Source organism: Pristis pectinata, chromosome 9, assembly GCF_009764475.1.
Source record: "Pristis pectinata isolate sPriPec2 chromosome 9, sPriPec2.1.pri, whole genome shotgun sequence".
Lineage (NCBI taxonomy): Eukaryota > Metazoa > Chordata > Chondrichthyes > Rhinopristiformes > Pristidae > Pristis > Pristis pectinata.
The window spans coordinates 7,440,584-7,458,411 of NC_067413.1; the positions used below are offsets into that span (position 1 = coordinate 7,440,584).

The 17,828-nt window shown below is 38.5% G+C and overlaps 1 protein-coding gene across 1 annotated transcript in view; it reads left to right on the top strand.

Moving 5' to 3' along the window:
- Nucleotides 1-17,828, top strand: part of LOC127574065 (intermembrane lipid transfer protein VPS13B-like) — a 795,946-nt gene that overhangs the window by 370,451 nt on the left and 407,667 nt on the right. Inside the window, 1 exon segment of the mRNA XM_052022696.1 lies at nucleotides 9,997-10,144. Within this exon segment, the coding sequence (XP_051878656.1) occupies nucleotides 9,997-10,144 (148 nt within the window).

Consider the following 17,828-nt stretch of genomic DNA (forward strand, 5'->3'; position numbering starts at 1 on the left):
CTTCTCTCTCTGTGACTTTATTGAAATTAAATATCAAAGTACTGTAAATTCCCATTATAATTAAACATGAACAGTGAATTGTTTTAATTTAGATTATATGAAAATGAAAACCCATTTGTTACATTTTTGATATGGTAGATGCTCATTCATAAATCCTTTTTACTGTTTTACATTTGTGAAAAGCAACGTTTACTTTTCTTCTGGGAAGTAAAACACAAAGTTGAATGAGGTAATGTCTTAATTTGAGATTTCTTTTTGAGCAAATGAGATACATTTTTAAACAAGAAAGAAAACTCTGCCACCTATTTTGTGTTTTGTTGATAGCTAGGAAATTAATAGATCTCAAATGCAAAGAGAGGGAGAGAGAGGAATAAGTGCCTTTCTTAAATATTTTTTATCAATTAAATTTGGAAACTAAACCATACTCTGTAAATATCATTGTTGTTTTGTTGCTAATTTGTAACTGTTTGTTTACTTGCAAGTATTAGATAGAACCATAGAACACTACAGCACAGAAAACAGGCCATTTGGTCCTTCTAGCCTGTGCCAAAACTTTATTCCGCTAGTCCCATTGACCTGCACCCAGTCCATAACCCTCCAGACCTCTCCCGTCCATGTATCCATCCAATTTATTGTTAAAACTTAAGAGTGAGCCTGCATTTACCACATCCGATGGCAGCCCGTTCCACACTCATCTGCAGCTTGGTAAGGTTTTAAATAAGCTTTGACCCACATTTTGCTTTGAGTGGGAGCCACTGTCACCACTCTCTGCACATTTAGTCTGTTCATTTCCCAATATCCTGAAATTATCTGCACCATCTTGATGTCAACCACTGAAGCTCGTGCACCACACAGGACCTCGAGTGACATAATCTGGACATCTGGGTGGGTGCAACAAGTCCTGTCTATGAAACTCCTTTGAAAACTTTAAACATATGGCAGAGTCATACTGCCAACTTTCTCAATGGCTTCTCAATGATTTTGAACATCTTTGGCATTTAGAAGCTTTTAAGAATTCTTAAAAATGGAAAAAAAAGTTTTCAATATGTTAAATAATCAACTAAAATAAAACTTAGATTTACTTTTAAATAATTAAAAATCTCAGTCAAACACAAATAATTAAAAAAAAATTCTTAATGGGTCCAACCTGCTGCAGGATCAGAGAACAGACTCCCCAGTGTAAATGTTGGAGAATCTTAATAATATCCTGTTTCACTACTGGATTCCAGCAGCAGAGTGCAGCTGGGAAAATGCTGGCAGTGCTCAGCCAAGAAGATTGGGACTTGTGTATTTGCATGGGAGCCCTGAAACTTGTCAGCACTTGCGTGGGTTAATGCTGGCCATTTGTGCAGAACTGTTGGCAACAATGAACAAAATCTAACCCATTAAATTTGATCCAATATGATTAGTTTCTTGACATGGTTTATTTGTGCAGGTATCTAGAAACTAATCCTGAAACACTAATGACTGAGGATATTACCTAATTTAACCATCCCAATATAGCCCCCCAATCAATCTAAATTATTCACTAATTTATCAATGACATCTTGTGCTGTATATTCTCATTGTTAGAAATTGTAAGGCTTGTAAGATAAAATTAATTGAATGCCACCTACTTAGTTTTTCAGAAAACCAAAAAGGCTTGAGAGGACACCCCCGGGAATCAGTAAAAGCCTCAGAATGTAATTAGCAGAAATGAAAGTTAGTTTCTTAATTTTTCAACCCCAATTTCACCTATCAGTGTATTAATACTGCTATTGATGTTAGACTGGCTCTTCTGAACACAGATGCTGGAAATCTAAAATAAAAACAAAAATTCTGGAAATACTCAGCAGGTTAGTTGGTATCTGGGAGTTGACCTGTCGTCAGATGTGTTTGATGCGTGTCTCCTAAATATGTTTGTATACATGTGTGTACAAATATATTTGTAATTATCAATTGTAAGTCTGTTTAAAGTGTGAAAGCAATGAGCCAGCTGAGAAGTGTATTCTACTCAAGCATTTTAATCTATTAAATGTAATACTTCTGCACTCTATGTTCCTATACATGCTTATGTCAAAATTAATATTATCTTTTGAAATAAGTAGTTATGACTTATTGACATTGTAAAGTTGAATTTAATTAATTGTTATCTTTAAAGCAAACAATCATACCAGTGTATTTCAAGAAAGACAGAAATGAGAAGTAAATTGGTTTATTCTTGTCACATGTACTGAGGTACGATGAAAAACTTGTCTTGCATACCGTTCATACAGATCAATTCATTACACAGTGCTCGAGAAACAAAGGACTACAGATGCTGGAATCTAGATGAAAAACACGATGATGCTGGAGGAACTCAGCAGTCCAGGCAGCATTCATAGAGAAAAACAGGCGGTCAACATTTTGGGTCAGGACCCTTCTTCAGGACTGAAGATAGGAAAAGGGGGAACCCAATATATAGGAGGGAAAAGCTTCTGTCTTGAAGAAGGATCCTGATCTGAAGCGTTGACCGCCTGCTTTTCTCTACAGATCATGCTTGGCCTGCTGAGTTCCTCCAGCATCATCGTGTTTTTCATTACACATTGCATTGAGGTAGTACAAGGTAAAACAATAACAATAAAAGAAGGCAAATGCATTGCTAGCATTCATTTCAGGAGGACTAGAACATAAAACCAAGGATGTACTGCTGAAGCTTTATAAGGCGTTGGTCAGACTGCATTTGGAATATTGTGAATTCTGAGCCCCGTATCTGAGGAAGGATGTGCTCACTCTGGAGAGGATCCAGAGGAGGTTCACATGAATGATCCCAGAAATGAATGGCTTAACATATGAGGAGCATTTGATGTCTCTGGGCCTGTTCTTGGAGTTCAGAAGAATGAAGGGGGATCTCATTGAAACCCACTGAATACTGAAAGGCCTGGATAGAGTGGACGTGGAGAGGATGTTTCCATTAGTAGGAGAGTCTAGGATCCGAGGGCACAGCCTCAGAATAAAGGGATGTCCCTTTAAAATTGAAATGAGGAGGAATTTCTTCAGCCAGAGGGTGGTGAATCTGTGGAATTCGTTGCCACAGAGGGCTGTGCAGGCCAAGTTATTGCGTGTATTTAAGGCAGAGATCAATAGGTTCTTGATTGGTTAAGGGTTACAGGCAGAAGCTGGGAGAATGGGGTTTAAAAAAAAATCCGCTGTGATTGAATGGCAGAGCAGTTTCGATAGGCCGAATGGCCTAATTCTGCTCCTATATCTTATGGTCTTTTGGACTGCTGTGTTATTGCAGCAATGCTTTATGCTGGCCACTTTATGTTCCTCTTCCTGCTGTAATAAGGATGGCATCTGGGTTGTCTTGGTGTGTGTGTGTGTGGCTTAACTATCTACATTTAAAGTTACTGAACTGTTGGAAAGCCCACTTAAGAACAAGAAATTATCACAAGATCTTTTTAGTTTACAGAGTTGTGAAATGTGATTGATATGTTGATAAATGATCTAAATCTGGGAGTTCTCCCAATCTCCTGGCATAACTTCAGTGAAGACTGGCAGAAAGGTAATTTATGCCTTTTTTCTGGGCTTCTAAGAAGGATCTGGAGAACATATGCATACTATAGGAGGCCATGTAAGCAATTAGAATGTAACATTAGTGGATTTTTCCATTTTTTTTCCTTCCGGTTTTCATGACCACAAATATTATTACTTTCATGAACTGCCTCAAACTGTCCTCCGATGCATGGGGTAGTCATTTCTTCAAGAGTTATCATCTTCCATGTTTTACTTTTAGTACAGATTTGCCTAAATACCTTCTGACAGATCATCTGCAATCATAGAGCATCTGTTCCTAATAGGCCTGACTTCTGTAGTTTTTGCTTTTCCCTGCAAGCACAAACTGAATACCCATTTTTACAGGAGCCTTTGCTCCCTTTAGCCTTCCAATTATTACCTTCATTACTTGATTCAGCCTTTAGGTAGAGAACCCAGCCAATAGAATAATAGGATAAAGACTCAAAATATGGCTGAATACCTACCTTCTGTCTCTCAAATATCACATTATCAGTCAATCTTAGCAGAAACTTACATTGATTTACCGCTGATGCTGAAACTGTAGCTAATAAGAGCTTCATGTTCTTTGCTCATTCCCAAACCATCCAGGTTGGGATCTATCTGAACCATGTCTTTTAAGTCCTGGTTCTTCATCTGTCATCATCCGCTTTGAAGGTTCATTCATTGCAAATCCAGAATCCTCTCATGACTTTATCAATGTGCCTCTGAATTGCATTTTATCCAGCCTTATGGTGCATTGCCCTTGAATCCAGCCTTCCCATTTCCCTTACTTTCATCACAACTTAATGCTGGAATCTATTATTAAGGAAGTGCAGGGGAGACAGACAATAAGAATAGAATTGGCAGAAACAACATGGATTTATGAAAGAGAACTCATGTTTGATAAATCTGGAGCTTTTTGAGGTTATAGCTGGCAGAATAAGTAAGGAGGAACCAGTTAATATGGTGTATGTGGACTTTCAAAGACCTTCAATTAGGTGCCACACAAGCTAGGGAGAGAGTAGGTCCCCTTAAGCAACAATTTGGTGATCTGTGCGAGGAACTACAGGAAATGGGTGAGGTCTTAAATGAATACTTCTTGTCCCTATTTACTGTGGAGAAGGACACGGAAGCCAGTGGGTCCAGGAGAGGCAACAATGATATCCTAGAGCATATCAACATTAAAAAGGAGGAGGAAGTCTTGGAGGTCTTGAAACGCATAAAGGTGGATAAATCCTTGGGACCTGACCAGGTGTATCCTAGGTTGTTGTGGGAAGCAAGAGAGGAGATTGCTGGGGCTTTGGCAGAGAATTTTCTATGTTCGTTAGCCACAGGTGAGGTACCAGAAGACTGGAGGATAGCTAATGTTATGCCTTTATTAAAGAAGGGCAGGGAGCTATAGGCTGGGGAGCTTTACTTCAATGGTGGGAAAGTTATTAGCGGGGATTCTGAGGGACAGGATTTTTTTGCATTTGGAAAAGCAAGAACTGATGAAGGATAGTGAACATGGCTTTGTGCATGGGAAATCATATCTCACGAATTTGAAGAAGTGACGAAGAGGATTTGTGAGGGCAGGGCAGTAAACATTGTTCACATGAACTTTACACAGTAACAACATATAAGAGGCATGTTGACAAGTAAAAGACAGAGTTAAACAGCATGAAACAGGTTCTTCAGCTCAACTTGCTGACAAAGGTGCCTTTCTGAGCTTGTCCCATTTGCCTACATTTGCCCATGTTCCTCTAAACTTTTCCCCATCAAAGAATCTGTCAAGATGCCTCTTAAATGTTACTGTTCCTGCCTCCACTACTTCTACTGGCAGCTTATTTCCAGATACTAACTACTCCTGTGTGAAAAATTTACCTCTCAGATCCCCTTTAAATCTTTTCCCTCTCACCTTGACACCCCTGCCATGAAGAACTGGCTTTCTACATAATTTTATGTACTTCTAACATTGTCACCTCTCAGCCTCCTCTGCTTCAGGGAAAACAGACCCAGCCTATCCACTCTCTTATAACTCAAGCCCTCCAATCCAGGCAACATCCTTGTAAATTTTTTCTGCACCCTCTCTAGCTTAATCTGATCCTTGATATAGTATGGTGACCAGAACTGCGCACAATATTCCAGGTGCTATCTCACCAACGTCTTTCACAGTTTTAATGTGACATCCCAACTCGTGTACTCAGTGCCCTGTCTGATGAAGGCAAGTGTGCCACATGCCTTCTTCATTACTTCTTTGAGGGGACTATGTACTTGTACACCTAGGTCTCTCTTTTTGACAACACTCTCCAGGGCCCTGTCGCTCACTGTGTATGTCCTGCCCTGGTTTAACCTACCAAAGTGCATCACTTTGCACTTGTCTGAGTTAAATTCCACCTGCCATTCCTTTGCCTACTTTCCCAGTTGATCAAAATCCTGTTTTTAACCTTAGACAACCTCCTTCACCCATTTTGGTCTCATCTGCAAACTTGCTAATCATGGCGACTAGATTCTCATCCAAAACGTTAGCATATATAACAAATAACAGGAGACGCAGCACTGGTCCCTGTGGCCCAACGCTGGTCACAGGCCTCCAATCTGAAAAATAACACTTCATTATCACCCTCTGGCTCCTTCCATCAAACTAATTTTGTATCCAATTGACTGGATCGCTTTGGATCCCATGTGATCTCCCCTTCTGGACCAGTTTACTATGCAGGACCTTATCATAAGCCTTGTTAAAGTCCATGCAGACAACACCTTGTCAATCATCTTGGTCACTTCTTCAAAAAAATTAATTTAAGTTTGTGAGACTCGATTTCCCATGTACAAAGCCATGCTGACCATCCCTCATCAGACATTGCCTTTCCAAATGCAGATAGATCCTGTCTCTCAGAATTCCCAGTAACTTACCCACCATTGATGTTAGGCTCACTGGCCTGTTGTTCTCTTTGCCTGTCTTTGCACCCCTTCTTAAACAAAGACACAACATTAGCTACCCTCTAGTCTTCCAGGAATAAGGCAGACACAAAAATCTCTGCCAGGGCCCCAACGATTTCTTCCTTTGCTTCCCAAACATCCTAGGATATACTTGGTCTAGCCCTGAGGATTTATCCACCTTTATGCACCTAAAGACCGTCATGATAGATGGGTGAGGACATGATGGATGGAACATAATGGGGAAAAGAATGAGGTCATTTGTGTTAATGGAAAAAAAAATAAATTTTAATTGCTGACAAATTGAAAAATGTTAGTCATCAGAAGGATCTGGCTGACCTTCCACCATGAATCACTGAAGGTTAGCATGGAGAGAAGTCAAACAATTAGTAATGCAAATGATATGTTGGTCTTCATTGCAATAGTGTTTGAGAATAAAGACGTCCTACTCCAATGATATAGGGTGCTGGTGAACTTGCATCTGGAATATTGTGAATAGTTTGTGTACAGGTCTGAATTAATGGAATTGCGATAGAACGAGTACAGCAAAGCTTCATTAGATTGAGTCCAGGAATGGAGGAGTATGAGGGAAAATTAAGTTGACTGGCCCTATAATTTCTTGAGTTTGGGTGATCTTGCTGAAGTGTACAAGATTCTTACAGGATTTGACAGGGTAGGTGCAGTAATAATGTTTCCCTGGGCTTCTAGAACCGGTGGTCACAATCTCAAAATAAGGTGTTAACCATTCAGGACAGAGATGAGAAGAAATTTCTTTAGGCAGAGGGTGGTGTATCTTTGGAATTCCCTACCCAGGAGGTCTGTGGAGGATCAGTTAATGAGTATGTTCAGGATGATAATTGTAAGTCTTTTAGATATTAAGGAATCAAAGGATATGTGACGAGTGCAAGAAAATGTTGCTGAGGTAGCAAATCAGCCTTGACCTTACTGAATGGTGGAGCAGGTACAAGGGACCGATTGGTCTCATCCATATTCTCTTTCTTATATTTCCCCTTTCCCTTTTTTATTAACAAAAGAACAAGAATGGCCTTTTAATTCCTTGAACCTGATCCACAGTTCAGTTCGACTCGAGTTATTTTGTATGTAATCACCAATTTGCCACCTTTGTCTCATGAAGCTTATTATTCTGGTCAAACAGTTGATTGTATATTGTACCACATCAATTTTAAACAGTTCTGCAATGAAATTGTTTAATGTGCGTTCCACACTTTGAAGAAGCATGAATCCCCTAATATTTGTCGGATTCTGGTAATGAAATCTTCTTTCCTGTGCCTTCATAGGTCTCTGGGTTTACCTAGAAGTTGTGATGAAATTAATGCAAGATAAATTATTTAATATTTTATCATCTTTAACCAAGAAAACAAGCTTAAAAGGGGATGAATGGTTCTCTTTTTTATGATTGTGGTGTTGTTCTTTTTATCCACTACAATTCTGTAGTAAACTCATCTATGACTAATAGATGAAGTAACTCACAACATTGAAATATTGAGCATTGGGCTGGCTGGGGGAGAGGAAAGTAGAAGGAGAGACTGACACACAGGAGAGAGTCAACTGTTCTTACTGTTGTGGGGTGCTGTAAGGGTATCTACTTTGGTATATGTACCTGAATATCAAGGATCTGCCACTGCATGAGCACCTTGTATAATAATCAGTATCTTGTGACTGATACTTCAGCTCAAAAGATATGAGAATTCTGTGGAGATAGTTTGAATACTTCTGCCATCACAATCTACATTTACAAATATCCAGTTACTTAGCCTGGAAATCCCAAGTCTGGAACATAAAGGTAGGGCTGGCATGTTCTGGAATGAAATGCTTGAAAGTTGCTAAGAAGTGGTAATGTGTGTTTCTGGGATACAAGAGCTGAACAGAACCAATGTGTCCTATACATCAGGCCACAATACACTCTAAAACAATATACACAAGTGGACTTAAAGGTAATGTGCTTTATGGACTTAATCTGCAAAGTTAATGTGCAAATGGACTTAAAGGTAAGTTCACTTCATCTGATAATGGTACCTTATTAAGGCAAGGTTATTAATCGGAAACTAGAGCTATCCGTGTTTGAAAAATCCTAACATAAAAACCATTGTTGATTTTATTGCTCCTTGATCATTTTGTGGAAAACAAATATTATGATCTTTGTTTATGGAAATTAAAACATAGTGGCAAATAAATTTGCATGTCTGAGAAGTTGCTCCAGTTGTACTCATTTGGTTCCATTGGCTTCAGTGCAGTCAAATGTACAGTTGTGAGAAGAATCAATGCTGGAGCTCTTGCATATATTTTGCACTGACGGCAAAGACCAATTTCTCCCTTTGACCAATATTAAGTTCCTAAGTAACACCAAATGTCCTCCTTGATTTCTAAGTTAGGACTTCTTACATTGTCATGTTAAGCTCCTCACTTGTCCACTGTATTCCGTTTGAATCTTAGTTCAGATTGTTCCACTTCAAGTAACACGTTATTTTAAGTTTAATACTGGCTCTTGATTGCATAATTCCAAGCTGACACATCTTTTAAGGAGGAAAGGTTGCCTTATTAGAATTACCCACCAAAAGAAGGGATGTTGAACTGAGGTCCTGGCGGTTTGGTTCAGTAGCTTTTAACAATGCATTGGGACTGTTTGGAAAAGAGCGGGAGAACCTGTGATGTGCTGCCCAACATTTTTCTGTCCACTAGTACTGCAAAAGAAAGAAATTACAGCTAACCATTTTACTTATGTTTGTAGGGCTTTGTTACCACAAAATAGTTCACTCCATTTCATTGTGTGAAACATTTTAATGAAGTGTTAAGTTATATAAATGGAAGTATTTCTCTGTATTTCTTTCCAAAGCACATAGTCAGACCATCTGGTGCCTTAATATCTACCAGAATTGGTTCCGTGAGGCTATTGTCTTTGTAGCTCTCTATAATTAAAAGGATTATGCATTGCATAAAAACACATTGAGAGATTATTTTAGAATAGCAACCATCTTGCATTTATTTTGCAACTTTAGTGTGAAAAAAATGCTCCAAGAATTTCAGAAGAGCATTAAAGAACAAGCATTAAACCACAAAAAAGGCATTGAAACACATGACCAAAAGCTTTGTTAAAGAGATAGACTTTAATAAGTACTTTAATGGATTTGGGAGGGGATGGCACAGAGGATTAAGAATGCACCTTAGCTGAAAAGAGGCTGAGCGTTTTCATGTCTGTATCCTGGAAATGAAGCTGGTCCAGAATTATGGCATGAAACATTTTTCTGAAAGTTACCTGCCAAGATCTAATATAAAATAAGTTTGTACAATGTAAGCTCATTTTCATATGGATATGAACCTATAATGCAAAACAGCACAATAATTATACTAAATGGGCCATGTTAAATAGGGAGGCCGTAAGGTGGCCGAAATGAAAAGTGCATCATGTCTTGCCAGATGATTCTTCCTGTGGCTTATGACTAAGGCACATGTTAGGAGCAGGAGAAGGTATCTTTGCCTTTTAGCTATGCTATACTTGAACTAGGATGAATTAGTTCTAATGCCGGGTGTTTCCTTTTCTCTTTACAGCAGTCTGGAGGAGCTGTTCAGTTAATCATGCCAACAACAAGGAAGAAAGAAGATGAGGTATCTGTTGGTAGCACACCTTTGGCAATGCAGCAGTCAAATCAGGCCTCAGAATACGCCAGTAGTCCTGTCAAAACAAAAACTGCAACAGGTATTTTGGTTTGGTTTTCACTTAGTTAAGTCAGACATCAAACAATCAGCTGCAGAAATGGTAAGATGTACCTTATGGTGTTCACAACTTGATCCAGACCATAAGAAAATATTTTCAAATACGTGAACTTAAAAACAAAATTGCCTACAATTTTGAACCAACATTGATTAATTTTGGTCAATCTGAATTGATGCTTGTACGCAGGCCATTTTCATAAAAGAATAAATTGCAGTGCATGTTTAATTGGAATTGGCAGCAAATATTACTGGAAGCGGCTTAGGTGATCTTTGGTTGTTCCAGTCAACAAGCAACAAGTGTACGTTGTTGTTTCCTTATCTTCTAATCTTACATACTTGGCAGAAATTTCCAAATTTCCAAATAAATATTTGGGTCACTTCCCCCAGTGGGAACACTATATTGGTGGTGCAGTGAAACCAAAGGAGCAACGAAATAGGTAAATTGGTGCTTGTACAGCTGCACTAATATAGTGTTTGTATTTTTTAGTTCTTGAATTTTAAATGAAATTGCCACTATGTCTTTCTTTTTCATAAGTCCTGTCAAAGTTTCCATTTCTCATAGGGGTGATTTATTATGATTAACTATATGTTTTATGCCACATACTGACATTTCATGGTTAAGTAAGTGTTTTTTCTCACTGGGTTCTATCAGACAGTACATGGCGTGCAAAGGCACATTATTAGTATTTATTGGTGTGGCTGAGAGAGTAAGCCATTTTTATTGGAGGAGATTGTCATCTAAGTGTGTAGAATTATATATAGGCATTGATTCTTCTCCATGGGCATGTATTGATAATTGTTCATACTTACTTTCAGAACATAAAAAGCAGGAATAGACTAATCAGGCCTTCGAGCCTGCTTCACTGCTCAATATGATTGTGACTTGTCCAGTCTTGGCCTTGACTTACCCTGCGCTCTCCCCTTAACCCTTTGAATCTTTGTAGTTTAAATGTCTGCCAGGCTCCACCTAGAGTAGAATTATAGATTAGGCATAAATAGATGAAGGTTATTTGGCCCATTAAACTATTCCTAGCTCTGCTACCAGAGCAACTTCCAGTTCTGCTCTCTGGTCCCTTCTCAATGGCCTTGTAAGATTTTCTCAGCAAATACATTTTCATTTCCTTCTTGAAGGCTACATTGGAACCTGCCTCCACCACGTCAGCAGGTAGTGCATTCCAGATTACAGCCACAGGCTGTGTAAAAATGTTTCCTTCATGTCACTATTAATTCTCTTCCACTTACACACTTATTCTCTTCCATTTTATACTTGTGACCATGAGTCCTCTACTTCCCCCATTAAAGGGAACAACCTCCCCCATCCATTCTGTCCAGACCCCTCCACGTTTTAGAGACCACATGCGATGGTTCAAGATTGTCACATTGTCAACATTGTCACCACGTTGACAGGAATTAGGATTAGGCAATAAAAATAGACCTGCCTGTGGCACTTAGACCATGTATGAATGAAAGAAGCAGTCTCTTCATTTGGTTTTCAGGCAGAGTCTCATTCTTGTTTCTTGCTGAGGAGAAATTGTAGTGAAGGAAGTCATTTGTACCTCATGCCACCTTCAGCAGAGCAGTTAAAAGTTATGAAGCTTGAGTTCCCACTGGCTCAGGAAGAGAAAAGTGACCTAAGAATTAGTGAAGATACCAGATGAGTTGTGAGGAAGAACTGTTTTAATGCATTTGGTAATTGAATGTTGCGCTGGATGTACATGGTTTACTTCTGCTCAAATATAATGTGTTTTATTTAGCTTGTTGTTATTTAGAAGGAAGAAACTAAAATTAGTTCCTCATAGGGTCATATAGCAATACAGCACGGATACAGGCCCTTCAGCTCAACCAGTCCATGCCAACCACATTGTCTACCCAGCTAGTCTCAATTTCCTGCATTTGGCCCATATTCCTCCAAGCCCCATATCCCTCTTGGGATATCTAGGAGTATGAACTTGATTGGTTCCTTTTTGATGTATCTATGTTTAGAAATAGTTTCACTTCAGAATGATGCAGTGATGCTCTTGTGGGTTGAACTCACTCACTTGATTCCACTCCCACCTCTGTCCTGCAACGGTTGCTCTTGTTTTTGCTTACATTTTTTTCCTCTTTAAGCTGATCACTTACATTTTTTAATGTGGAATAATGGATCTTCTGGTTGTGATATATGACATTCATTTTTGGAAAATTATTAACAGTTAGTGAGTCTATTTCTAAGACCAACTAGAATGGTGGAATGGTTTCTTTGGAAATTCAGGACGGTATGATGTCATTACCTAGTTATTGATAAATTACATTCTATATATTGCAACTCTCAAAATGTTTAAAAAATCAACAGTTCAATTTTTTGTAAATTATCAATATACCATGAAACTGAAGTGCAGACATTTGCTGGTTCTCACTAATTAGGTGTAAATGTACAAAAGAAAACTTGAATTCATCCATCATTTTCCATGATCCTAGAGCATCCTAAAGTTCTTTAAAGCCAATAAAGAACTTTTGAAGTCTAATTCCTGTAGTACAGCCAGTTTAAGCACAAAATAGTTTTGCAAATGGTATGATGTCATGATATTATTGGCCAGAGCACCAGGAGAACTTTTATTTATCCACTGGTGTTGTAGAATCTTTTGTATCCATCTCTATGGGCCGATAGTTCTTCATTTAATCATTTTATCTGACGGACAACACATTACTTCTTCAGAACTACAATGATCTATGCATCGTATGTGAGTGCGACTTGAATCCATATATTCTCGACTTGAGATGCAAGGCTCATGCCTGATAAATATGTACAAGATTTAGGAGGTACTAACAAGACATGCCAGATTAGGATGGGTGGATCATTGGGTATTTTCTGACTCCAGATTCTAGAGCTGGTGTCACAAACCAGCAACAAAAGAAACACACTGAGCATGATTTAGTGTTAAAAACTATTTTATTAATCACTACTTATGATAATACGTAAAATAAAAGTTAAAATGTTAGTATGTTAGAATTCAAAAATGTTAAACCTCGAACGTTAACCCCAAAACTAAACTCGTCGTGTGTGTGTGTGTGACAAAGTCCAAAACTCCCAGTTCCTGAATGGTTCTTAAAGTTCAGTTCCGCAAGCCATAAGGTGAAACATGAGCAAGGGCTTCTTCAACAACCACCGTTGTCTGAAGATAAGTGTAGATGTAGAAAAACATAGAGAGAGTACATACGAAATCCAAATGTTCCACGATGGAACCCAAACGACTCTTCAGTGTTTACTCGGTAGTGACTTCCTCACCCCGAAAAGCATCCGAACCGTGGTCGTCCACATACAAATACCTGTTTCCTTCTACAGGTCAGCAACAAAGTGAACTCCACCGGATTACTTCCAACTTTTCCATACATGGATTTCAGTGGTAAACACAGTTATTGTTTCTCATCCATCGATAGAGAAAAACAAGCAGGCTGGTGTCTCTCTCCCTTCTCTCTCTCTCTTCTTCTTCTTCTGACCTCTTCAACAACGTCATTACGTCCTTTATCTTCTATTGACGTAAGCACGCCCCACACACACATACACACACACTCTCTATCTTAAAGGGACTTTCACTGAGTCCGTAACACTGGTGCTATTTAATGAACTTGTTTCTGCATCCAATCAATTACTTTATTCCACGAAGTTACTCAGTTTAGAAATTAAGCCCCAAAACGATGTCATGGACCTGAATAGTAGCGATAAACAAAAGCAAAAGGAAGCAAGCAAAAAATACTGAGGGGAATGGTCACAGGGGAATTCTACAGTCCTTGCCTACCCTTTCTGTCTTTCCTGGTGGTTACCCAACTATCTGTTGCCTGTACCTTCGGAGTGACCACCTCACTGCAGCTCCTGTATATGATGCTCTTCTGCTGTAAGTAAGTTTTGAGTTAATTTAAAATTGAACTAAACAGCTCTTTAAACTATAGCGCTGTCCAAAATCACTCTTTGAAATATCAGTGAAATAGCTAATCAAAAATGTAAAATAAAAATGGAAAATGCAGGATACATTCAGTAGGTCAAACAGCGACCATGGAGAGAAAAACAGGTAACGTATCAGGTCAATGACCTTTCATCAAAATGTAGCTCCCTGAGCAGTTAGAATGTATGGTCTGTTCCTAATATTGGATGATTATAAGTAGGCATTGACTAATCGTTATGGAAGCAGTTGTATAATTTGCAGTAATCTGAGTACAAAGTAGTATAAACAGAATGATTGCTTTTCCAGAAAAAAAATAAACTTCTCCCACTAATAATTACTGTATTGTGGAACAGATGTAAAACACTGAAGTATTTCCTGTTGTAATTGAATTTGGCATGAAGGTTTAAAAAATTGCTGTAATTATGACACCGTCAACTGGTAAAATCTGCATTGTAAAGAAACTGCAATTTGATTTCTGAATTGATTTTAGTGCCAGTAGTACTTGGTTAAGAGCTTTTGCATGTAATTTATAATATGCCACATGTTTAGTTCCTGAGCTAATCACATAACTGGTGCAAAATGAATGTGAAATCAATAAAATTAGTGAGAACTTCATTCTCCTGAAGTGTGAGAATGGTTTCACTGCACATAGAAGTTATTAGTGCTTGCTTGGAATCTTTTGTATATGTTTTTGTTTGCTGTTGCTATTAGAACTATGCTGTCACTTCAGAATTTAATTTCTGTCACGAACCAGCAACAAAAGAAACACACTGAGCATCATTCAGTGTTAAAAACTATTTTATTAATCACTACTTATGATAATACGTAAAATAAAAGTAAAAATGTTAGTATGTTAGAATTCAAAAATGTTAAACCTCGAACGTTAACCCCAAAACTAAACTCTTCGTGTGTGTGTGTGGCAAAGTCCAAAACTCCCAGTTCCGGAATGGTTCTTAAAGTTCAGTTCCGCAAGCCATAAGGTGAAACATGAGCAAGGGCTTCTTCAACAACCACCGTTGTCTGAAGATAAGACGTAGACGTAGAGAAACATAGAGAGAGTAAATACGAACTCCAAATGATCCATGATGGAACCCAAACGACACTCCAGTGTTTACTCGGTAGTGACTTCCTCACCCCGAAAAGCATCTGAATCGTGGTCGTCCACACCAAATACCTGTTTCCTTCTACAGGTCAGCAACAAAGTGAACTCCACCGGATTATTTCCAACTTCCATACATGGGTTTCAGTGGCAAACACAGTTATTGTTTCTCATCCATCGATAGAGAAAACAAGCAGGCTGGTGTCTCTCTCCCTTCTCTCTCTCTCTCCTTCTGACTTCTTCAACAACGTCATTACGTCCTTTATCTTCTATTGACGTAAGCACGCCCCACACACACATACACACACACTCTCTATCTTAAAGGGACTTTCACTGAGTCTGTAACACCTCCCACCTAAAAAAATATTTTCCCAAGAAAATTTTAACCGCGCATACAGTTAGTAATGTTAATAATTATCATGCTACACAACTACAGACTATCAGATTAGTACAGATACATGTTTCCCATTTAACATCAAGAAAGACAATCAGCAATCACATTATCTTTGCCTTTAATGTGAGTTATCATGAGATCAAACCCTTGCAAAATTAAACTCCAGTTTAACAGCCTTCTGTTCTTGTTTTTGACTCGGCTCAGAAACACCAATGGGTTATGATCTGTATATACAGTCAATGGTTTCTGAGCGGTGCAAACATATACACTGAAATGTTGCAAGGCTAAAACAAGTGACAGTAATTCTTTCTCTATGGTGGAATAATTCTTTTGATGCTCATTAAATTTCTTTGAAAAGTAAGCTACAGGATGGTCAATATCATCAAGGTCACCCTTCTGCAACAACACAGCTCCTGCAGCTTCATCACTGGCATTTACTGCTAATGAAAATGGCTTTTCAAAGTCAGGTGTTTTGAGCACAGGATGGTAGCATAAAATGGCTTTCAGCTTCTCAAATGCTTCTTGACAAGAATCTGTCCAAACTTTACTCCCTTCTTCAGAAGATTAGTTAGGGGAAGAGCAATATCAGCAAAACTTTTACAAAATTTTCGGTAATATCCAACCATTCCCAAAAATCTTCTAACAGTCCTCGTACCTGTGGGAATAGGGAACTCAGATATTGCTTGAACTTTTGCCTGAACAGGAGCTTGCTTGCCTTGACCTACAACATAACCAAAATACGTCACAGTGGCATGGCCAAGTTCACTTTTAGCCAAGTTAACTGTAAGGTTAGCCTTGGAAAGTCTTTCAAACAACCTTTCTAACGCAGAGATGTGATCCTCCCATGTATCATTCCCAGTCACTAAGTCGTCAATGTAGGCATCTGTATGTTTTAACCCATGAATCACTGAATTAATCATTCTTTGAAATGTTGCCGGAGCATTTTTCATTCCAAATGGCAAAACATTGTATTCATACAATCCAGAAGGGGTTGCAAAGGCTGAAATCTCCCTTCCTCTATCTGTTAATGGAACACACCAGTACCCTTTTAATAGGTCAATCTTTGTAAGAAATTTTGCCTTTCCCACTCTGTCTATGCAATCATCCACCCTAGGAATAGGGTAAGCATCTGACTTTGTTACAGCATTCACTTTCCTGTAATCTGTGCAAAATCTAACAGTTCCATCAGGTTTAGGTACAATAACACAGGGCGAACTCCAATTTGAAGTATAATGTCTAATAATATCATTTTCCAACATGTATTTTATTTCCTGATCAACAAGTTTACTTTTTTCCACATTCATTCGATATGGGTGTTGTTTGATTGGTTTTGCATCCCCAACATCAACATCGTGGGTAATTATCGATGTTCTGTTTGGAACATCTGGGAACAGATTTTTAAATTTTAAAAATTAATTCTCTCATCTGTTGTCTTTGTGAAACTTGTAAATGGTCCAACTTCGTTTCAAGGTTCTCCAGGATATTTTGGTTTTTTAGTTTCGATGGAACAATACTTGGTCTAAATTGGCCTTCCTCAACATCAACATCAGGCATTCTAGAAACAACCTTTACATCATCCACCAAGGCCACAACTGAATCCCTCTCATAATAAGGCTTTAGCATGTTTACATGACAGAGTTGTGTTTTCTTGCATCTATCTGGTGTTTTGATTATATATGTTAAATGAGTCACTCGAGATTCAATAACATAGGGTCCAGAAAAGCGAGATTGCAAGGGATTATTTTGGCTAGGGAAAAATACCAACACCTTTTGCCCCACTGCAAATGTCCTAGGCCGAGTACGTCTATCAAAATATGTCTTCATTCTTATCTGGCTGGTTTTCAAATTCTCTCTCGCTAGCTGGCAGACTCTCTCCAACCGAGTTTTAAATTTTTGGACATGGGGAGGTCTCCATTTCCTCATTAACACTCCATTTTTGACATAATATCCAATTGGCACTTTTTTAATCTCCTCACATGAGAGTGCTTTTTCTTTCAATTCTGTCAACTCAGGGTCCTTTGTCTGTTCCACCATAAAATCCCTCCTCGACAAAGACAAATCTTTAAATTCAGGTTCACTATAAGGATGTTGATCCTCCAGTGAAGACAGAAAAGTCTCAGATAAGGCATCATAATTTTCTTCCTGTTTAGGACTGTCACAAGGAACCACATCAGACTGCACAGGACTGTCGGCCTAGCACATGATGGGTAAACATCTGGATCATTCTCAGACTCATCAATCCTTGGTTTGGTCG